Genomic DNA, 24194 nt, shown 5'->3' with positions numbered 1-24194 from the left:
CAGTTGCCATGAATGACAAATGTACAGTAACTATGGAGACCAAAACTGTTTTTTTGTACCAGGATGCAAACGTTTATTTTTGTTGTAAAGTTTGCAATTTAACATGGGGATCTATGGGGATTGCCTCACTTTTGAAGCCTAGTGGTCAATCAAGGATCTACTTGTTTTGGCACTCTACCTGTTTTGTTTTGACATTTGCCACAAATCCTGGCAAACCATGTCTGTTATAAACTTTGCTTTGTTCACAGGAGCATTGTCATGCTGGAACAGGTTTGGGTATTTAAGTTCTCATTACAATCATGTGCTTCGTCCTTTGGAAGAGCAGTTTTGCGAAAGCTGTTAAAAGGTGTGTCTACTTTTTAGTAGACACTAAAGAGTCTACTTTTTAGTAAATACTAAAAATAAATACTTTTTAGTAGACTTTTTAGTAGCCATATAATGTGTGTGCACTTTTTACTTTTAATATAATAAGTAAACAGATTAACTGATTTGGTGTGGCTTGAACATGGACTGTGACATTAGGGTGTCATTACTGTAAAAATTATGTTCCATTGAATCCTTTTGGTAGTCCAGGATTCATAACACGGCTTAAAAGTGTCAGTTATAAACACAGAGCTCATTTGAAATCATGGAAATTCTTCCACACTGTGTTGTTGTAAGGCCAAATGGTGACTGGATTCTGTTCTCAGTGTAGACCTACAGTATGCTCTGCGCTGCTCTTTAGTAACCATCCTCAACTGTATTCACTGTATTACCGTCACAGCTCTAGTAGCTTTAACAAAACATCAAACGATTCCCCTGTGCCGGGAACACCAACTCAAGCCTTTAATGTTTTTCCAAAGCCTGAAACTCTTTACCTTGTGGTTTTGTTTCGATTGTGCTCTTTGTCTGAGTGGCAGTCACTCTCTTTAGCAGGTCACCATGTGTCTTTTTCCCCTCATGTTTGTTTTTCCCATTGGCTCATCTTCACTTTGGCTACTGGCATTTGAAGGAATGAAATCTGACCCGAGTTTCCCTTGTTTTCTCTTTCTCCTTCTTCCTCCCACGCTGATCCCTTCTTCCCCAGCGCACTGTGCTGAGAAATGCGTGCACGGCCGCTGCGTGGCCCCCAACACCTGTCAGTGTGAACCAGGCTGGGGAGGAGCCGATTGCTCCAGCGGTAAGTCCTCCAGCTGGAGCTGTCTGTCTCATAACACACCCACACACACATGCATATTCACACACACACACACACGCTAGTCTGCTCTGTCTGTCCTTTCCAAAACATCAGCACACAAAGGAAGGCATCCAGAGTTACGCCAGAGGGTTTGACTGAGGGTTTGCCGCCTCGAAACACTTTTAAAAAAAAAGATTTTTTTAATGAAGACTTTTTAATGCTTTATATTTTTATGAAAAATGTAATAAAAAATATATAACACTTTTGTCGCTAGTATTTTTAAGTGTTCAACATACAGTTGAGTGCGAAAGTTTGCACACCCTTAAGTAAAAATTATCTACAAAATAATAATAATAAAAGTCTAATAAATCTTTTTCACATCTTTTCTAGCCGTTTTTACTTTCATGTTTGGGTAATTAACCATCTATGAGGAGTGCTGTTTTTCCTACATGTAGTTTAACTCTAGTTTTGAAATTTAATATGAAAACAATGACACCCTATAATCTCGTGCCAGAATATAGCTTTCTCTGTGCACACCTGTATAGTCCAATCCCAGCTGTCAGTGCTGATTTATTATCGACTGATCTCAGAGCAGCTGAGTAGGACACTCAGCTCAAAGTTTGCCCATAGATTTATTTTCTCATTATATTTAGCTTTCATGAGATTGAATGGCTGCTATTCAGATGTAGCTAGTCACAGTCATGCCAATACTAATCTTTAAGCTTAGTCTACTATAAGTGTGAAATTGCTTTCGTAAACAACTCTACAAACAAGAACTTAATTTAGATTAAGTGATATTCTGGCAAATACAGTCCAATTATTTTACATTCTTGTTCCATTAGTGGATTTTATAGCTGGCTAGCATTTTATATTGATTATACATTATTATTAAAGGTGGTTTCAGTGAAATGGCCTTCCTATCTTTATTTTTAATCTTCATCTGATTAACATTCGTATTTGAACTCAAATCAATCAAATTTGTGGACTGGATATTATATAGTAAATTGTAAAGCATTTTCTTTACATAAAACTCTTTGTAGTAAACTTTAAATAACCGAACCATACTAGCCACAAAAGGACAACAATTTATTTCTAACTACTATTAAAAAAAAATGGCTTGAACGGAATATGATGCATGAAATGTGCACCATTACTGAATATCCACCCAACCATACTTTTAAAGTCAGGCTACTTAAGCAAGCGTGATATTTCCAACACTACCCTCTTTTGTTCAGTCTAGGAACAACTAATCTCTAGGCAGTGTGCATGGCAGATCTTTAAAGTCATTTCTAACCAGTGGTATTACCCAGTACCTATTTGATCTCCACTGCTTTCATTTCCTGATCTTTATTAGTTTATAGACTCCATGAAACCATGCACGATCCCCGTGCCCTCATGGCCAGGTGTGTTGACTGTAGTGGGTTGATGGCGGCTCAGATGAATTAGATGAGCTCCTCCTCAGTAGCTGCAGTCTGAGCTTGTCTTGTGTTTCAGGGTCTCAATAAAAAGGTCATTGTTTTGTCTGCAGTCTCTCTACATCCCTCAGGAATTAAACAAGATTTTCTAGTTAGTAATGGTCTAGGTTTCATTGTTAGGAACGATAGAGGTAAGAGGATACTGGGACACATGAACAGATATGTTAGATTAATACACTGGAATATAATGTAGCTTATGATAGTGTTAGAAATGAAAGCAGTGGTAAATAGTATTAATTTTAGATGCTTTGTCCATACACCACCAGGAAAACTGAAAATCATCCTACTTACGCAGTATTCAGACATCCCAAACTTCAAAAAACATTGTCCTTTATAGTCCTCTAAGTGAATTTACTCTGCTGTAATGACAGGTTGTCCTCCACACTCCATACATTTGTAACCTTCACTGTGAGGCTTTTGTCAAAACATCCTGAGCAGACGTCCCTGCGGTTGTCCTCCTTAATATTTGGTGGTTCCTAAAATTAATTTAAGCATAAGATGTATCCTCATGTTAGCCTTATTCTATTGTATTGTATAAAACTAAATCACTTTGTATATATGCAAAAATATAAAATAAAAAAAACATATTGTACTATATTATACTATACTATACTGTACTATATTATACTGTACTATATTATACTATTCCATATTGTACTATACTATACAGAGGGCCCACAAATGTAGACACACTTCAACATGAAAAAATATGCACAAAAAAATCTCAGTCACATGATAGTATAAGGCCTCATGTATCAAATGCTAATAAATGAATGACGCTTGAACTCACCTTGATATAAAACTCAAACTGTTAAATTCAACTTCACAGAAAATTTGCTGTGGTGTTTAAACAGTGCAGCAAGCAGAACCGCCATAATTTTCACTGCTATTATAGGCAGGAGTACACTTTACCATACTTTGAGGTGAAGTGCATTACTAGCTTATTTTTCTAACTCAGAAATGTACAGGACACTAAACTGTACTGACCCTCAATTTTTCCGGAAATTTTATATGATTTGCGGGTGTCAACGAGCTAATATCAGTATGTGGAACAATCCTGGAATGTCCAGGAGAGCATGTGGCAGAAATCTATAAGGCATGATGCATAAATGTGTCTGAATTATGACAATGCTTGCTGAATTTATTTATATATATCTTGTCTTCTCTTAAGATTTGAGAGCTAATACTGTATGTGAAAACTGTTTGTCGATTTTGTTAGTGATCATGTTAATTTCATTGGTAGGAATAAGCCACATTGTAACTTATTGAGCTTTATTAAGAGATCTCAGAATACTTTGGTTTTATTTGCTTTATTCTAAACATGAGAAGTTTATTTTTATGCTACTTAATAGATGTAAAACATTTTACATTAAAATATGACTCGAATGTATTATACATCTAAAGATATTTAAAATATATTAAGGATTAAATATGATTTAACATTATTTTTTTAATTAGAGAATTGTCTTAGAAGTGCTTGCGATTCTAAAGTTTTGCCAGAGTAACCCAGACCATGAGCTTGGCTAAATGTGGGTAAGTGTCCTAGTACCATTCAACTCTACCCTAATTTAACTGTCTCTGCTAATATTTGTGAGACGATGTTTGAATTCGAAACTGTGAAATTAAAGTATGTGATGACCTAAATGACCTTTATTTATTTATGCTAATTTAAACATAGCATACATTGCCGGATACAGTAAATAATGACTCTTTTCTGTCTGATTATAGAGATTTACAAAATCCCTGTAATTTGAACACTTGTGTATACGCAGTAAATTTAGAGTATTTTAATGTTAGTTTTTTCCAATCTAGAACATGATCCAATCTAGAAAATGATCTGTTAGCCACAGAGTTAAGCATGATTACTGTTGATCTATCTCTGTCTCTCAGTTCATCATACGTACAGTAAGTCCACTTTTCTCTCCACTGATGAAGTGCTAACGCTAGTCATGTCAAGCCTGATTTTCTGTTATGGTCGGCAATCCAGTGGTGTTTACCTACTAGATCACAGTGTATGACTAATTAGAGGAGCATGATGCTACTGTATGTTGTTTGCATTCTTTCTCTGCTTGATAGCGTGGCTTGATGATAGCGACACTAATTGAACGCGCACTGTGAAGCTAATTGGTAGGGAGAATTGCCACTGTCCTGTAATTGGGTAGTCTTTTCATTACAACATGGCAGTGACTCACTATTGTCCAACAACCCTATTGTACTTATAGATTTGTCTGAGCAGCAATAGCTCAAAGCTAGATGGCCTCATTTGATCCCTTTTCTAAAGGAGGTCTCATGAAGCAGACGCTAATATGCTATTCATTTCCTCAACGATGCTCAGATGATCACAGTGTGAGTTCCTCTCACTTTACTGGTCACAGAATCATAACAATGTGTCTCTAGGTTCAAGAAGCAAAGCAGAAATTGCCTTCTCTACATGCACAAAAGGCTAAGTAGAGAATTAGAGAACATGGAAGAAATGCAGGAAATCACCTCAGGGCTCAGTGGTTGTGATAATCTGAACTGAGGCAGCTCATGACAACAATGCAAAGCACACCACCATATGGTTACTACGGTTTTTCACCTTTAAGTCAAGTGCTGCTTTAGATTAATACACCATTCTCAGGTTTAGCAAATCCTGGTTATATTATTTTCTGCTCTACAGTTTCAGGTTGAAGAAGTGGCTTTATATTAATGTTCAGGCCAGCTGTTGCTCCGGTTAGTGTTACAGCGTGCAACACTTTTTTAATCTCACGACTTGTAATAAAAAAAAAAAAAACTATTAAGTTCATGAAAGGGCTGGAGAAACTGCTAGATGGTGTACATTTTGTTTATAGTAAATATGTTTTAAAGGCAAATTTTATACCTGTACACATACTGATACACCCCCTGATTGGTCAGAGCCAGTGTTTACAAAGCCAATATTTCCTACTAAATGGATGGCTAAAGGATTACAGCACCTCTTATTCCGATCGAGCCGGTTCGGGCTGGATCGGGTCAGTCTGTTCTGATTGAAGTGGCTGCACGATGCATTTTTCTGATTGTGCTATTATTCTGATTGTTCATGGAGTATTAGGTTTCATGTAAACACAGCTAATGACAGCATGGTCAGTTTAAAAAAAAAAGAAAGGAAAAAAAAGAAAAAAATCACGACTGCCATTGTGAAGCTGGGTCAAAACATCATGTTCTTAAACCATTCGACTTTACAAATGCATTACAACTTATGATGCATTAAACCAGATCAGACTAGGAATCCAAGTTCCTTCTGTCTAACATTCATTTTGCCACAGTGGCTTTTCAAACATTATTTGTCAAATGCTGTAAATATGTTTATTTTTATTGTTAGAAATGTAATAACTGAACTGAAATTTGGCTGAGGTCATTGTTCCGCAGCAGTGTGTTTTTTTCCATTTTAACTGGCCAGAAGGTCTTAGTTAAATTTCTGTAAGGTAACACAAGATTTAATATACTTGTTTAAGGCATATTGCTTTATTTTTTATAGTTACAATAGTTACACGATTAATTAATGACTTTTTTATACCTATTGATATAGTGAAACTTTCATCAACATCAGAGTTTAGTTTTCTCATTTAGACAAATAATGTGTTGTGTTTTCATCTTCTTAATAACATGACAAGCTGCATGACAAGTATCACACTGAATAGTCTCTGTACAAGTATGACTGATGGAGGTCAAACGGAGGCTAAGTATAAATCCCTATCTCTCCATACTTTGTTAGCCATTTGCTGCCTGTCTGTTTTTTTGGCTGCTGTTTTTGCATCTTTATTAAAGTTGGGGGCCTTATAGGTCTTATAAAGTTCAGAAAGGCCCGTCTGTGTGTGTGTGAGTGTGTGTGCACACAGAGGGGTGTGAGATTTCAACACAGACAAAGCCCAACTGCTCCCTCGACAACTGGCCGCATCAATTACATCCACTGTTTTTTTTTTCTGCAGTAACTGACTCTTTTCCATAAGCGTCAGTCTGCTTCATGCTCATATTGTAAATTTGTCGAGTGAAGCTAGATTCTAGCTGGGACAATGTCCCGTCCTAAACAGGCAAAATTAAATGTTTTTGAGGAACTGCATTAAAAATTAAGATTTACAGACATCGGTTAATTTGGTTAATCAATCTAAAAAGTGCATTTCCTGAAGGGAAAGTACACTCCGCTCTCTGTCTTAATAAATCAACAGTCAGCTGCTTGGTCTTTGCCTATTTGCTGTCTAATTCTTACTCTCATCTTAATAAACACCGGGGGCACCTGTGAGATGCATTATGAGAAACAGATGTCTAGGCGCCCCATAAACAAACCGCAGGACAAATTAGAAGTACCGTCTCTTTTGGAGCCTAGTGCTGACCTCTTATGTACTGCATTTTAACTGTGGCTACGCAACCCAAACAAATCTCAAAATACCATGTGTGATTTGCGGTTTATCACCAAGGTCGTTTGTAATCCTGTTGACAGGTTTGAAAAATTTGAGATGCATCTGTTTCCAACTTTAAACCACTGAAGCTGAATTTTGGATCATGTTAGTTTTCTGAACACATGAGGAAACAAACAAAACAGTAAAAGTATTCAATGGTCCAATGTGTATAGTTTCTCAGATAACGAATGCTAAAAGTTATTGATTATTAACTGTTAAGGCTGTTGTTATTCCATTTCATCAATATTGTATGTAGTCTAATTGTGAGACTACTGATGGAATTTGATCTCTTGAAATTTGTTGGCCAAAAAATGTTTTTCAATGTTTTGTCAGTTTTTCAGTGCAGGGTTGCCAGGGCTGTGTATTTTACACCAAATTAGGATAATTGATGACTTTTGTTAATTATTGGATTCATAATACATGTAAGGTATATGATAGAACAGTTTAAGCTGTATTGCTTATACAGCAAATCAGAAATAAATTAACACCACCTTGTATTCTATGCAAAGGAACAACCACTTAAAAACTCCCTCTACTAGTGATTTTTTTAAGCTATATATATATATATATATATATATATATATATATTAGTGCTGTCAAAATTAGCGCGTTAACGCATGCAATTAATTTGAAATATTTAATGCATTAAAAAAATTTAACGCAATTAACTCGGTTGCAGTTTTTTTTTTATTTCCTGTTGTGGCCGACGTGTGTTCAACGTGCAAAGAAGTATGGATTAGACCAAGGAAGGACTTTTAGATGGAAAGTTTCAGTATAAAACTCTGCCGGATGGTTCTGTGGATAAAACAAAAGTAATCTGTACATTTTTCAAAGACGAATTTAAATACCACAGAAGTAATTCGTCTTTGACATATCACTTAAAAGCAAAATACCCCACCGAAACAATCTCTACAGGGCCTCGTCAATGTAAATTGCATTGATTGTTTTAAAATTCAAATGACACAAATGGCACATACCTGTGTTTTTATTTCTGTAATAAATATGGCTTTCAAGCCAACTGTTAATTTGGAGGATATTGATGGTTTATTGCAGGTATGTTGTTTACATGAGAAAATCTGTGTTACAAGTTAAACAAAAATTCCAATAAACAATCATATTTGAATTTAAATAGTTTTATTGTTTTGAAATTGTCTTGAGTTTACATTAATTATTTACATTTACATATCCAAAAAGGTTTAGTCTTTAAATTGTGATTAATCGCGATTAATTGCAAAAGAAATGTGCGATTAATTAGTTAAATTTTTTTTAATCGATTGACAGCACTAATATATATATATATATATGGTGTGTGTGTGTGTGCAGTTTTTGAGATACAGTTGGAGACATGGGTATGCTGTCTGCATCCTCCAGTATGCTGTTACAGTTTTTGCAAGTAATAACCAAGGACAAATTTCTTTGAATGTATGCAAAATTAATTGAAGAGATCTAAGGAGGACAGTACAAATGTAAAAAATAAAATTGACAAAGCAGAAGGTGCAGCAGTATAATTAACTAATTACAAGGTTAATTATCCAGGAGCATTAAATGCCAGGAGCTGAGAAAAAAAGTCATTTAAATTTAGTAAAATCCATTATTCTATTCAGAGTGAAAGTGAAAAGATGGTTTTGCTCAGTTCTATTAGTTCTTGTTTTAATTTGTATCAGTGAATCAGTTGTGTAATTTAACAGTGCAAATACAGGCACGCTACTCAGCACCGGGCACGGATTTATTTGTATTTGTCGTCCTGAAGCTCATTTCCTCTCTAGGGCACGGAGTCTCTTATTGAGTGGGACAATAGGGGGCCGTTAGTGTGCCGGCGAAAGCATGGCCAGGCCTCTAGGTCCACTGTGTTGAAACTAGGTCAGGTCTTACACATGCAGCTTTCTGAAAAGAAGGTTTTTTGTGAGTACAGGTCCTTTCAATGTTTCTTACCCTGCGGAAGTTCGGGGGACTTTTAACCAGGGCCAGAAAGCACTGATGCACAGCAGGAACAGTACAGCCTGTTGGGACAAGGCTTGCTATGTCAGGAAGATAGAAGAGCTTTTTTTTTTATTGTTTTATTAATACCATGGCCACATTTATTTTTCATGAATGGTATTTTTATGGAGGGAAGTGACTAATGTAACTAACATTTTTTTGAAATGTTCTTATATGGGGTTCTTTTTGATAACTATGATGATTAACTCTATCCCCTTAAGAATGTATAAATTCCTTTAAATGAGTTGGCTTATATAAAGTGATACAGTAATGTGTGAAAACCTGATAAGGATTTTAGCTTAAATCTCATTAAACCACATTAGATCTGTAAAAAGTACAAATCCTAACCTAAAGCTAGTTGTAAAATGGACATAATGCATGGAGAAGCGGTAGGATTTCTTGAGTGGCCTCCAGGACTAGTATTTCACTATATGTATGTGAATAGATGCCACTTATGTGACTAAAAGCTTTTAAAGTGCTATCTGAGGAAGTGCAGCTGATGGTTTTTTTTTGTAGCAACTGACCATAACAACATCGTGTTCAGTTCTAGTTAGATTTAACTTGTTAGCTTTAAAACGGTTCAAATGTGATCAACTTAAAGTGCTGTATTTTCATTGAACTGTTAAAAAAAAGCCTGATTTTATTGCTTAGTTTAGATTAGTGCTATAAAAGTTTCAGGATCGGACAGCTGCTAGCGTTTCTCAGAGCGCCTCGAAGTTTAGCGTGGCCCATAAAATGAGACTGAGGATCATGGCAGCAGCAACTGTGGGACCTGAGATGTGATGGTTTAACCTGATTAGTTTGTCGCACCATGTCTGGTAAACTCATGACTACAGGCCACCAAACAAAAAGAAATATGAATTTGTGATATTTGTGTACGTGGGTGTGTAGGGTTATAGGTTTTTTCCATCTGTATTTTAGTGGGGAAAAATAGCTGCTTGTGTAATGAATGTGTTTGCTGTCAGTTTGTCCTGTTTTGTAGCTGCGTAAGTTCACTGAGTCAGCATGGGGTGATTTTACGTCACTTTAATTTGGTTAAACATCATATTTATACTTTTAATTACAGGATTAGATGATTACAGACTCCCAAATGGTTTCTTTTGTAAAATGTAAAAAAAAAAAAAAGAAAGTCTATTGCTGTTTAATGGGGGGTAGCCATTCACGTGCTTATGAATCTGTGAGCTCATGCAAGAAAACCTGAGTAGAGAGCATTTTCCAAGGAGTGTGATACATCGCTTCCTAACGATGTGAGGAGCAGTTTGAAAAGATGCCTTTTGCGACTTTACTTGCATTATTACTTATATGTACATTCGTATGATTCATCTTCGCCACACAACAAAGACTACCAGATGGCAGCGAATTCCTGGTGAGCGATTAGCACTAACATCGGTTTAAATGTAAAAGTAACTGTTGTTCAACATCTGTCAGCTCCAACAATGTTTTATTTAATGGTATATGTAGTACACACAAAAAAACTCACCAGGTAATGACAAATAAACTCCCCACCAACTATCAGTTTGGCATTGAAATTGGAGATTGACATTTGACATTGTATAAATTCTCACATCATTATAACCACCTCAGATATCTTCAGGACAAATTTATTATACTACGTTCTTATAGTTAAGTCATCAAATGAAAGACCTCTTAATATTAGATGACCAGGGGGAAGTCTGTGTACACTGGGTTATGTTTAGGTAGGAGGACTCAGAAAGAAAGGTCTTCCAGGCCCCCAATGAAGTTGTCTCTAACGTGAGCTTGCGTTGTTGAATCATCAGACATGTTTATTGACTCCACAGAGAAAGCCCATAGTTGAAACACACAGCACTTAACCTGAACCTACAAAAATCTAAAGAACAGTTATAGACTCGCTAAAAACTCTCTTGATCTATTAGCACCAATTTCCTGAATAATGGAGTCTAGAATGATCACATCAGCTGTCGTCTTGGGTGGTGTAGCATGCTGAAGATCTTCTACAGTAAATGTGAGACCAAAATGTGAAGGACAACAGTATATGCCTAATGCTGGTTTGATGATTGGGTTGGCTTTTACTGAAGGGGAATTATTACATGATGGTAGTTTCTTCTCCACTTGGAGCTTTGAAGTTCACATTTACTGTACTTGCTTACTGCTGCTGTGGATGGTTTGTATTTCTCAAACCCCAAAGACTTGTAGCTACAGTAAGAACTCTTGATGTTACCTTAAAGGCTGCCCAGAGCTCTTATATACAGTATGTTCATACTAAACACCCTTTTCTCATTTAAGGAATTTTTTGCCAATGAGTATTGATTCTGGCTTGCTCACTGCTGATCATCTAAATCTACATCCAAATTACTATAAAGCTGACAATGTCTACCCTAGTACAAAATATAAACAAATACAATTTGTGAATTAAAATGCAATTTAATTTAATGCCTGGTTAATTTAATTAATGGGTAAACAATGGCCAGATGAGCAGAATGAACTAATCACTTTTAAACAGATTTTTAAAATTGTAATTGTTTATGATTTATGATTTTTATACATACATTATAACAGCTTGTAGGTTTTCAATTGAAGTTGTTAGAAAGATTTAGTTCACTGTGTTGTATAGCTCTCAAGAGCGGACAGCTGCTGGCTCAGCTCAGCAACACTTTACTGTCCCTATAAATCGAGCCTGATGATCAGGGCAGGGCAGCAGAAGCAGTAACTGTCAGAACTGAACAGAAAAGGGCCTGGCTATTTTATCTCACAATGGTTAGTGATGTCATCGCTTGGTTTACATGCTTGACTACATGTGAGGATGTTAATCGCTGGGTTTTCCGCTTCATTTCCATCTTGTGGTGTATACTTGTGTCCTCTGATTTAAGTGTAGATCTAATTAAGCCTTAGTGCTGAATCTGATGTGGTTATTATGGAAAGTATAACCTGCTATTATGAGCTTTAATAGTCCGACAAACACATACACCACATCATCATAAAATATTACCTAAACTATTAATTATAGTTGTTTATTGACCCACTCAGGATGTATTATGTTATTATTACTTAGAACCTATTTCTTGTTTTATACAGTATGTAAAATATAAAATGTATATATTAATTGTACCAGAGGCAAATATATGTGTTAATTTTAAAACTAATATAATAAATACCAAAAAATTGGATGTGTTTCTTCTCCATGCAGCATGCGACAGCACTCACTGGGGTCCTCACTGCAGCAACCGGTGTCAGTGTAAAAATGGAGCGCTGTGTAACCCCATCACAGGTGCGTGTATCTGCACAACTGGCTACCGCGGCTGGCGGTGCGAGGAGCGCTGTGAGCCGGGCACCTACGGTAACAACTGCCAGCAGAAATGTCAATGCCAAAACAATGCCACCTGCCACCATGTCACTGGCGAATGCACATGCAGTCCTGGCTACACTGGAGCATTGTGAGTAAAATGTAAAAAAACAAGTAAAAGTGTAATGTGCAAGTAATGCATAAACAAAAGGTGCACACAAATATCTAATGCAATATGTTAAGTCTCATCATCCTCCCTTTGCTGCTCTTTGTGCAGCTGTGAGGATCTGTGTCCTCCAGGCAAACACGGGCAGCAGTGTGAGGAGCGTTGTCCCTGCCAGAATGGTGGAGTGTGTCACCATGTAACTGGTGAATGTTCCTGTCCTGCTGGCTGGATGGTAGTAACACAAATAATACTTCATTTCATGTATATTTGCATAAACATATACACATTACAGTAAACTTCAGATGTTAATATGTTTATATCGTTAGCTTTAAATCATATGGTCCAAACAGAGTCAACACTTCAACATGTCCCATCATATAAACTTTCCATTGTGTTTTTGTTAAGCTTACAAGGTATCAGTTATGTCAGTGGAATTAAAGGCATTTATCCTTCCTATTGCTTTTTTATTGTGACTGCTAGGATTAATCTTATCAAAACGGGTGTATAAACGGTTTGGGTGTCTGTGTCCAGGGAACTGTTTGTGGACAGCCCTGTCCCGAGGGTCGCTTTGGTAGGAGCTGCTCTCAGGAGTGTCAGTGTCACAATGGAGGAACCTGCTCTTCATCTACAGGAGAATGTTTTTGCAGTCCAGGCTACACTGGGGAGAGGTGAGACACAAGCTTTGCTGCTTCTTGAAAATTCTGTATTCACTCTAACATTTACTGCCGTAATAATTAGCGCAGAGCTAACCTGTATTCTATAAACAGGACAATAGGTATGAGTCAAAACTAGACAGACAGACTGTTGTATGAACAGAATAATAGATAGTCAAGATTCAGGACTAGACAAACAGACGAAACAACAAGACAAAAAGCTGAGAGATTAAGGCTTAGAATTCAGACTTCACAGATACAGAAAAAAGTGTATGTACCCAAGCAAATCAAAGGAAACTAGACAAAGGTGAAAACAGACAGGTTCATATACTAACACCAACATACAGTACAGTAGGAGCTACAACAAGAACAAGCACAAAGCGCAAGATCATGACATTTTGTCTATTCAAAAGTACTTATGACGTATAAAGGTGAGTACTCCATAAACAACACTATTTAAGATGTAAGGTCACCTGTTTCTAAAAACAACTGGAAAATTACAGATGTTTCTCATGATTCGTTCGAAATTCGGTGTTTAAATGTGAGTCTTAGAAACATGGTTTCTTGAATGAACCCTTAAATAAAGCCGTTTATGATATTTAAAAACATATATATTTGGTATGATTTTATGCTCATTTTTAAAAAAAATTATTTTTGTTGACTAAATAAACCTGTTCAGTTTAAATGTGAGTAAACCAGAAGTGTTGATTGATTGGCGTGGTTGCTCGCTGCGGTACAGTAATCGCTATCTGGGATAGAGTTGCGAGTGGGTCAGATACTGTATGATCAATATCTAGCACTTGCAGCAAGGTCACATGATAATTAAGTTGTGTAGTCAACTGTTCCTAATTCAAACTGAACATCAGAAAATGACCAGCTGCTCTATCTCAGGATCGTCAATGAGCAGCATATAAGTTACATTATTTTATACTCATCAAATCATTCAGAAAAACACTGCATTCATCATGATAGAAATGTTCTCAAGTGTAGTAAGTAAATCATCCCGCGAAAAGAACACACTGAGTCAGCCTCCAACTGTCTATTATGTTTAGAAGTCCGTAGGCTGCAGGGAGAACAAAGTGTCTATACCGTAGCAGAAGGGTTTTACTGCCATGGATTGGGTGATGTACAGTACATCAGTACTACAGTAGATGCAGTAGATATAAACACACATGAATCAATGTTTACACTTTGAACCTCAACCGTTTTTCACTGCATTAAATAATCCCGGATTGTATTATATACACTTGAATCTAGGACCAAAACCTCTTGAAGAGATTTCATTCATATGAAGCATGCTTCAGCTAGGCAACGAAAAAACATTACCTCTGTCCTGTGTGGGCTTTTATATGCACCATCAGAATGGTATGAAAACTGAAAAGACATAAAACTAAAAAGAAGTGTAGAGAGATATAGAAAGTTTTGTATAATTGAAAGCAGACTTTTCATGTTTCCGCCAAAATTATCCTGGGACCGACAGCAGCACTGTAGCCACAGTTTTTGGGAGGTTCATCAGAAAAGTCAAGTAAATGGTTTCTTAGTGCCAGAAACTTTTTCAGTCATGGTCTGTGAACATGAACGAAGGGAAATTGGAAGATCTGGAACAAGAATTAAAGTGCTGAGGATGAAGCTGAGAAGTGTAGAAGCATGTGTGCATCAATGAGTGATGAATGAAGAAGCCATGTGCTTAGTATATATGTGTTACTGTATCTTCTTCTAGCCTTATATCTTTTATTTTTATTATATACTATAATATCCAACATACATGCCATGATAACAGTGTTAAACCAATGTAATGTCTAGTACTGTATATGATTTACATATTCATCAAACCATTCCATAATAACCACTATGTAGTGTATATGAGGACAGGGTCATCCTGGACAAGGCTTCTCCCATCAGAATAGAAATGTTTCACCAGAGGATAAAAAGTGATTTTTGTGTGAAAAAGTGTTTGTATTGATTTCCAATGATTTCCTTTACCCTCTAACGGGACAAGTTGATCTATACCATGTTGCAATGGCTGTATAACACAGTCATAAGTTAGAACTTAATATCTATTAGAATAGAATTTGAAATTAACCTATTGAACCTGAAAATCTGTTAAGTGAAGGGTGCAGGTTCAAGACTAGCCTTCGGGATTGAGCGAATGGAGCTTGCATGTTTTCCCTTCACTTGGTGGCTTTCCAGTTTCCTCCCACACTTCAAAAGAAATCAGATTAGACTAATTGGCATCTCCTAACTGTCTGTAGTTTGGTGCCCTGCGATGGCTTGGCACCCTGTCCAGGGAGTACCCCACCTAATGCCCCAAGTTCCCTGGGATAGACTCCAGGCTTATCCTTTTAGAGGATAGGCGGTGTAGACAATGTGAGAGTGAGTGATTGAGATCGTGCCATTGCCTATGATCAGATGGGATTTAAATGTAAAATGAGTTATGACAGCCCTAGTGGTTTCTTTGTGATGTCATCAGTAATCACTGTATAGATTTGTGTAATTTTGTGTATAGATCTGAGTATTTTATTTGTTTTAAAGTTTAACCAAAGATCTTTGGCTAGTTGATCTTCAGTGGTAGCCTACTACAGACAGCATCATTTACGTCTTAGTGGTTATAGAAGCAAAGAGTTGACTAGAAGCAGAAATTGGGGCTTGGTGTAAGATTAAAACTGGTGCTGGGGAGTGAAGCCCAGTGCCCGTAATTACCAGCATCACAGTGCATAAACCATATACTTAAGCAGACCGTGGCTTACAGGAATAGCACTACAAGTGCATTTTTATGAGTTAATAAGTGCTTTGGCTAAGACAGACGTCACGAGAAACTTCCGACCGAGTCACGCAAGCCCCATCCCACCACACCCTTTGGGCTGGAAAATAATCATCTTTCAAAATCAAGGAGGGACACGTTTGTGTTTGAGCAAAAAAAACAACAACAACTCACTTTTAGATAGAAGGCTGCTTTGAACTGCATCTGTGTTCTCTCAGAATATGGCTACCGAAAGAGTGTTGATATAACAGACTTCCTCGCGATGGATAGGATAGTTGTTCAATAGGGAGTGCCTGACAATGTGAGATGCAATATTCTGCATGGAACTTAAATCAGTGGGAATCACAGTGGGGTTGGACAGCTTCCATGTGTTCCCACACAAGTCCAGCTTTGGGAACAGCTTAGCCAGAGCCCATCTGCACAGCTAATGGAGAAGATAGCCATGTCCAAATGACATGGGCTGAATTTTTCCAGCTTGACACACACATTTATCAAAAACTATTGAGTCTTCTTCTATCAGTGGGCTGGTGGATGGGTTCTCGCTACGTGCCCTGTCCTTTATTGCTTGGAGGGAATGTTCATCCGGAGAAGGGGAGTTATCAACATGTGGGTTCTGATGAGATACGGTTCTCCCAGAGGCACCTGTTAGGAGACGTGCTTGTTAGCTGGGCTTTTTTAGTTTTTTTAACCAGAATTGTTGTTGGCTTTTTTTTTCTTACAAATTTTTTATATTATACTGCACCAGTTAAAGGTGTACTGTACCACTTCAAGTTATACTTTTCAAATAGGAAAGAATTCATCAAACATAAATATGAGAAAGTGAAAGATGTTGTAGCTTGTTTGGAGCTGCGTGCACACATGAAATTGCATTTTAGATTTAAATTACTTACTGAAAACCACAGTGTTAATATTCACACTGTGGAGGCCTGTTGTTGTAACACATTGTGCACTGAGTTGCATTATATTTTGAAAGAGCATTGTTTTTAACCTGACTGCTTTGTGATTATAACAAAAAACTACAAAGGTATAAAAAAGTTAACCACCATGGAGAGCTTGTTATAAAGACGACAACTTTCACAAATAGAATAAAAAGTATAAAGTAGCAGCTTACCCAAGATAATGCTGGGATTTAAACTTGCAACCTTCCCTCCAAGAGCTCAAAGCCTTTAACACCACATCATATTTCTGGATGTAATATTAATGTTCTCTAACAATTTGTTTTCCATATATATTTTTTTATGTGTTAATTAAAAAATAATCCCTTTTAAATTTAAAAACCTTGGGGAATACAAACATTTGCACACAATCCTTACCTGTTCCTGGTAGGCCATGGAAAAGGATTTGGCTTGTGCCTTTCTTTCTCACAAGCATGGGCAGCACAAGCGGTTATCTAAGACTGCCCAACAATCGATCAGTGCTCAGTGATCAGTTGATTGATGCCTAGAGGTGCGTGTCTTGTGCGTGTGTCTCGGCAGGTGCCAGGATGAATGTCCGATTGGCAAGTATGGTGTGAACTGCCACCAGACATGCCGCTGTGAAAACGGAGCCAAGTGCTACCACATTAGCGGCGCTTGTCTGTGCGAGCCGGGTTACACTGGTGAGATGTGCGAAACCCGAATCTGCCCAAAGGGCATCTACGGCCTCAAGTGCGAAAAGCAGTGCCCGTGCCACGAGCCAAACACTCAAAGGTAAGTCATATACGGATGTTATATGGTTCTAGCTAAGGTTTTTCTGATGGAAAGAGAAAGCTGGCAGCACTTGAGACACATGCAGATCAGTTTAGTGTTTTAATGACAGCGAGTAGGAGAAAGTCTGTCTGTTTATGTGTTTAGAGACACACTCACACACACACACACAGTTTAACATTGTGTTTATGGCCTGTGGATGAGACAGGCTAGCACAGCTGAGCGGCTCCATGTGTTGTGTGTCTGGACAGCTGCCTCACTTTCGCTCAATAAAGTGGCTGTTTCAGGTGCCACCAGCTGCCCCAACCAGCAGGTACATGCCATGAACTCTAACCACAGCACTAACCTCTGTCACCAGTGTGGCAAACGTCCTACGTATGAGTTTGAAATGGTTTGCAACACCAAATTGAAATAAGTTCTTAGGAGAAGATTTATGACATCCTCCTGTTTTAGGTTCAATAACAGAAATATATATAGTGCTTCCTAAAGAAGAGATCTGAGATGAATAACAAGCAGCAGAATTACTTTAGTTTGAATGACAATATTATCATTGTACAATGGTTCTTAAAATATGGTATTTAATTTATGAATTATTTAATCCCATAGCCTATGCCAATTTGGATCTAGGATGTTTTGTCAGTGGTAAGTTCTATAAAAGTCAATAAAATGCTCTATGGTGCTGGTAGATAGACACAATATTATTGCACACATTGAAATCATGTTACGAAATAAATTTGTACCAGAATGGTCTGATGAAATTATTTTACAGTTGAAAGACTCCAGGGGGCGGCACAGTGGCTTAGTGGTTAGCGCTGGCGCCTCCAGGGTTTGATTCCCGCCTCAGGTCTGTGTGCATGGAGTTTGCATGTTCTGGCTCGGTGCTTGGTGGGTTTCCTCTGGGTAATCAGGTTTCCTCCCACAATCCAAAGTCATGAAGATTGGGCTAATTTCACATTCCCAACTTGCCCGTAGTGTGTGAATGAGTGTGTGTATGTGTGTGCCCTCGGTGGATTGGCACCTCGCCAGGCCTCTTCTACCCTGTAAACAGGATAAAGCGGTATAGAAGATGAGTGTGAACAAAAAGAGAGGGAAGAAAATGCGATCCCCTGTGATCTTGATCTTTGATGATCTTGACCCAATGATCTTTGGGTTGATGTCTCCTATCAGAAAAAAATTGTGATTACTGTCCTCATGCTACACACTGTAGTTGTTTTCTTATACGGGAATCCAGAGTTTGGTGTTAAGATCAGATTGACCAGAACCTAAACCTAAAGATGCTTTAAAGTAAAAAAACAAACTTGTTTTACAACAAAAGTCTCAAGTTTTAGATATTTAAGAATATTCTGTCTGGAATTTTGTTAAAGTTCAAGTTTGAAGAAAAAAAAAGATGATGTCAGGTTAGAATCAATGTAGCAAAATCTTACAGTAGTTTACTGAATCCTAAATTGTGGTAACATACAGTACATGGATAAAATGATAAATGGCAATGTTCTTATCACTGCATTATGTGTGATGGCAATTTACTTTAAATTTACCGATTTTGCTCACTCCATAATTAAATGTGTAAATGGAGGTTTTACTTGCAACACATTTCACATATAATGTGTTGCATTTTATAAATAGATTTTTTTTATTCTGTATTTTCAAACTCCTAAAATTTACATTTCAGAAATAATATTTTAGAGTGTCTCAGATTTGTAATGAAGGAAAGAAATTATTCTGCTGAACTTAATTAAAGACTATTACCTGTGTTGGTGTCACCTTTGTGAGCTTGTTTGTTTGTACATAAAAAGTTAAGATGAAATGGTAGATGAATAATTTGATTGTGTGTGTCTTTCTCTGCAGTTGCCACCCTGTATCAGGTGAGTGCCTGTGCCAGCCTGGTTGGTCAGGTATTTATTGTAATGAGACATGTGCACCAGGCTTCTACGGCGAGGAGTGTCGGCAGGTGTGTCAGTGCCAGAATGGTGCAGACTGCCACAGTGTGACAGGAGAGTGTATGTGCGCTCCAGGCTTTCAGGTGAACACACATGTATCTCTGCAGTTGTTGTTTTTTTTTAAATTATTGGATATTTTTGAAGTAATTCCCCCTACTGGTTATTAATTTGAATTGTTATGACTCTTTTGTAAAAGAAAAACAACTGTATTTTATATGAAAAAAAATGTTTTTTTTTTTCAGGGTGTAGACTGCTCTATCCGTTGTCCAGCAGGAATGTATGGAGTGAATTGCTCCTCTGCTTGCACATGTAAGAACGGAGCTACATGTTCAGCTGTGGATGGATCATGCACATGCAAAGCAGGTAATTCAACAAGCTATGAATAACAAACAAATATAAAGTTCTTAATTTAACATTTTCCTTATTAGGATTTAATTTAGATTTAAAAAATAATCAGAACTGATATGACAATGCCAATGGATTTAAACAACATAATATTCATTAATATCCATGATTAATCTTAGTCTCAAGAGTTGCAGAAGGTTTGGGGGAGGGGGATTTTTATGTTGAAAGTTCTCTTTTGAACAACTGAGTGTTTTTTTATCATATAATTATCTAAGTAGCATTCTTTACAATTTACCAGAATCATTATTTTAATGACGCAGCAGTGTGTTCATTGTAACATTGAGATCTATTAAAAGTTGTTTTCCCTTCCCGCCCCCCGCGGTGGATTGTTTAAGCATTCACCCTCTTGGAATTTTTCACATTTGGTGTCTTACAAAAAAGGAACTGAAACAAACATAATTAAGATGTAAATATTTATTGCTCTTGTGTTATTCTTAAATGAACACTGATACAACCAGAACACAATCTCAACAATGTGTGGTGCTGGTAGCATCATGTTAATAACTAGCACTAATTTTTTTCCCCAGAAATTATGGATATGCAACATTTCCATTTCAGTTCATTGGTGCTATTTGATTAGATATATTCTCCATTAAAATCTAACACAGAGGAGCAGGTATAATTATATTGTCATTGCATGTGAATTATAATTTCTGTTATATTCAAACAAATGTCAGGCCTTCCCAGCAATGAGATGAATTACTTAAAATTATTTAGTAGATTTAATCTTCTTCTTTGTCTTTCGGCTGTTCCCTTTCAGGGGTCGCCACAGCGAATCATCTGCCTCCATCTAACCCTATCCTCTGCATCCTCTTCTCTCACACCAACTAACTTCATGTCCTCTCTCACTGCATCCATAAATCTCCTCTTTGGTCTTCCTCTAGGCCTCCTGTCTGGCAGTTCCAACCTCAGTATCCTTCTACCGGTATATTCACAATCTCTCCTCTGAACATGCCCAAACCACCTCAATCTGGCCTCTCTGACTTTATCTCCAAAACATCTAACGTGGGTTGTCCCTCTGATAAACTCATTCTTAATCCTATCCATCCTTGTCACTCCCAAAGAGAACCTTAACATCTTCAGCTCTGCTACCTCCAACTCTGCCTCCTGTCTTTTCTTCAGTGCCACTGTCTCTAAGCCGTAGAGCATCGCTGGTCTCACCACTGTCCTGTACACCTTTCCTTTCATTCTCGCTGATACTCTTTTATCGCACAACACACCTGACACTTTTCTCCACCCATTCCAACCTGCCTGTACCCGCCTCTTCACCTCCTTTCCACACTCTCCGTTGCTCTGGACCGTTGACCCCAAGTACTTAAAATCCTGCATCTTCTTTACCTCTGCTCCCTGTAGCCTCACCGATCCTCCTGGGTCCCTCTCATTCACACACATGTATTCCGTCTTGCTGCGGCTAACCTTCATTCCTCTGCTTTCCATAGCATACCTCCACCTCTCCAAATTTTCCTCTACCTGTTCCCTGCTCTCGCTACAGAGCACAATGTCATCTGCAAACATCATAGTCCATGGGGACTCCTGTCTTACCTCATCTGTCATCCTGTCCATCACCAGAGCAAACAAAAAGGGGCTTAGAGCCGATCCTTGATGCAGACCCACCTCCACCCTAAACTCTTCTGTCACACCTACAGCACATCTTACCACTGTCTTACAGCTCTCATACATGTCCTGCACCACTCTAACATACTTCTCTGCCACTCCAGACTTCCTCATACAATACCACAGCTACTCTCTTGGCACCCTGTCATACACTTTCTCTAAATCTAATAATTATTAATAATGATTTTGTTCATTTTCATCTTCTATTATTCACATGTGAAACTGTACATATTGATTTAGCCCTAAAATAGGACTATTACCACATTTAATGAGGACTCACTAATTATTTTGTCTCTAAATCAGCTGATTGTCTCTTTTCTCTATAGGATCCCTACAACAATTAGCTGTGCATTGCTTATGTTAAATGCTCATTGTTCTATAATTAATACTTTAACCATTAGTAGTACTTGAATTATTAATACTTTAATTATTTAGTCACATATTAGGTAGGATGTAAACTTCCGCATTAGCCAAATGGGCCATTAAATAATCAGGTCTGCTCTGAATTGTTTATTATAAGCATACATAGTTACTTTACTTAAACACACATTCATATTTGTGCATGGAGAGAACTTTCCTCATGCTGTTGTCTTTAACCCAGGTTGGTATGGAGTGCACTGCTCTATAAACTGCCCAAGTGGCACATGGGGACTCGGCTGTAACCTCACCTGCATGTGTGGAAATGGCGGAGCTTGTAACGCTCTAGACGGTCAGTGTACCTGCGCTCCAGGCTGGAGGGGCGAGCGATGTGATGTGCACTGCCAGGTTAGTTTTTTCAGAAATCTACGCACTCCTGTACTGTAGTGATCATGATGACTTCCCTTTTTTGCTGAGTTTTATCTAATTTAAACAATAACACTTAAGTAGTCTTAAAGGTCTGTTGAATACATTGATTTCAGGCATAATGAAAATGTTAGAAATCAACCTAGGCTTTTTTTTTTGGCACAGTAATATGTAAAGCAGATGTAAAGCAGAAGAGATCACAGGCTCTGATAAAGCTGTGTAGCTGAGAACAAAAGGATTTCCTAATCACTGATCAAACTCACTTTATCCTAAAAGTCTATTAGGAATTTATGTGGATAAAAGTGGAACTATGTGGAACTATGTTCTTTTAAAACCCCAACCGTATAAAGTTAAACTAAATGCTGTGGTAAATTGTATTTAAAGAAGGAGGTTTCTGAGTGGCTTAATCCTGCTATACAGTTTGGCTTTACCCTGTGACTTTATAGGTAGTACTACTGTGTGATGTCATTTCTTTAGGATGGGACATATGGGATGGACTGTCGAGAGCGCTGTGACTGCAGTCATGCCGACGGCTGTCACCCTACGACTGGACACTGCCGCTGTCTCGCAGGCTGGACAGGTGATTTGTTTGTCTCTGCTCAGGAGATATTAAATTAAATTAAATTTTATTTATGTAGCGCTTTTAACAATGGTCATTGTCTTAAAGCAGCTTTACAAAAATGAAAAGAAAATTTATGGAAGTGTGTATGTGTGAGAAAAATGTGTCTAGCTAATAATGAGATTGTCTCTGATGAGCAAGCCAAGGGTGAAGGCGACAGTGGCAAGGAAAAACTCCCTGAGATGGGAATAGGAAGAAACCTTGAGAGGAACCAGACTCAACAAGGAACCCATCCTTATTTGGGTGATAATGGATAGAAATTATATAACATCATGGTTATGCAGGTATATACAGGCGACATCATGCTGTGCTCCAGTAATGACATGACAATGACATGTAAAGTTCAACTAATGTGTGTCATGTGGTGTGGGTTGGAGAGCCGCACCACATGATGTAGTAGTGTTTATAAGATCCCTGACGCACAGCTTCTGAGGGGGTTAATGAAATGGGAGTTGTGAGAGAGCTTGTGACACGCACGAGAGGACCTTTCCGTTTGTAGGTAGCGTGGGAATATTAGTTAGGGAACTCAAAATGTAACAGAAGAACAGCTCCGCCGTTTTCGCGAGACCGTACGGGGCTCTGGTAACTAAAAAATAAAACGCCTTTACCCAAGATTTGTAGGAAAGAATTTGTGTGTGTGTGTTTTATACTTTAATACTTAGCCCGAAAGCGCACGCCTAAGGTATAGCGTACCGCTCTCTCGCGTCGGCGTTTTAAGAAGACAGAGGCTGGGTCTTTGCCTCTCGTCTGTTTAATTTTTTTTCCCTCGTCTTTTCTTTGGCCCTGATACCTTACCGGTGCTACCTAAATAATCGCACGAAGTGCGGCGGTTTCAAGATCCTTAAATAGACACCCCGCCAGGTGCGGCGTATTCAGACTGATTGCCTTGAGGGGGCGTTGCCTGGCAACCGCGTGTATAAATGGCCGCGCCTCTGTATAAGTATTCAGTTCATACGGAGAATTTCGCGTCGTTACAGTGTGTTTTATTAAATTGAATTTCAGTTCAATTATTTTTTTAGTGAAAAATAAAACTCCCCCTCTGTATCTCTCTCTCTCTCTCTCCTTTGTAACTTTTTTTCTTTTTTCCTTCTCTGTTCTCTTTCCCTTGTAAGTCAAGTGTTGGCCTTGTGTGCGCCATGGCTCTTGTTAATGTTCACTCTTCTGTGTTCTGACCTTTCTTGTGTTTTTAAAGACTCTTCTAATTATTCCAGGTTAGCAAACAGCAAGTTGTCATCATTCTCACCTTCGTGTGTGTCCAAGTTTTTATTACTGCATCACTAGATGGT

At 37.9% G+C, this 24194-nt stretch overlaps 1 protein-coding gene across 2 annotated transcripts in view; it reads left to right on the top strand.

Moving 5' to 3' along the window:
- megf10 (multiple EGF-like-domains 10) overlaps nucleotides 1-24194 on the top strand; it is a 63593-nt gene that overhangs the window by 18110 nt on the left and 21289 nt on the right. For both annotated transcript variants that reach the window (XM_053516085.1, XM_053516084.1), the window contains exons 5-13: nucleotides 1067-1159; nucleotides 12190-12436; nucleotides 12563-12683; nucleotides 12983-13119; nucleotides 17341-17553; nucleotides 19396-19570; nucleotides 19730-19850; nucleotides 22108-22271; nucleotides 22767-22869. In XM_053516085.1, the coding sequence (XP_053372060.1) occupies nucleotides 1067-1159; nucleotides 12190-12436; nucleotides 12563-12683; nucleotides 12983-13119; nucleotides 17341-17553; nucleotides 19396-19570; nucleotides 19730-19850; nucleotides 22108-22271; nucleotides 22767-22869 (1374 nt within the window). The remainder of the gene's footprint in view (nucleotides 1-1066; nucleotides 1160-12189; nucleotides 12437-12562; nucleotides 12684-12982; nucleotides 13120-17340; nucleotides 17554-19395; nucleotides 19571-19729; nucleotides 19851-22107; nucleotides 22272-22766; nucleotides 22870-24194) is intronic.

The sequence above is a fragment of the Clarias gariepinus genome, chromosome 17 (assembly GCF_024256425.1).
Source record: "Clarias gariepinus isolate MV-2021 ecotype Netherlands chromosome 17, CGAR_prim_01v2, whole genome shotgun sequence".
NCBI classification, from domain to species: Eukaryota; Metazoa; Chordata; class Actinopteri; order Siluriformes; family Clariidae; genus Clarias; species Clarias gariepinus.
Note: the sequence above shows the minus strand (reverse complement) of the source record. Positions and strands in the feature narration are given on the sequence as shown.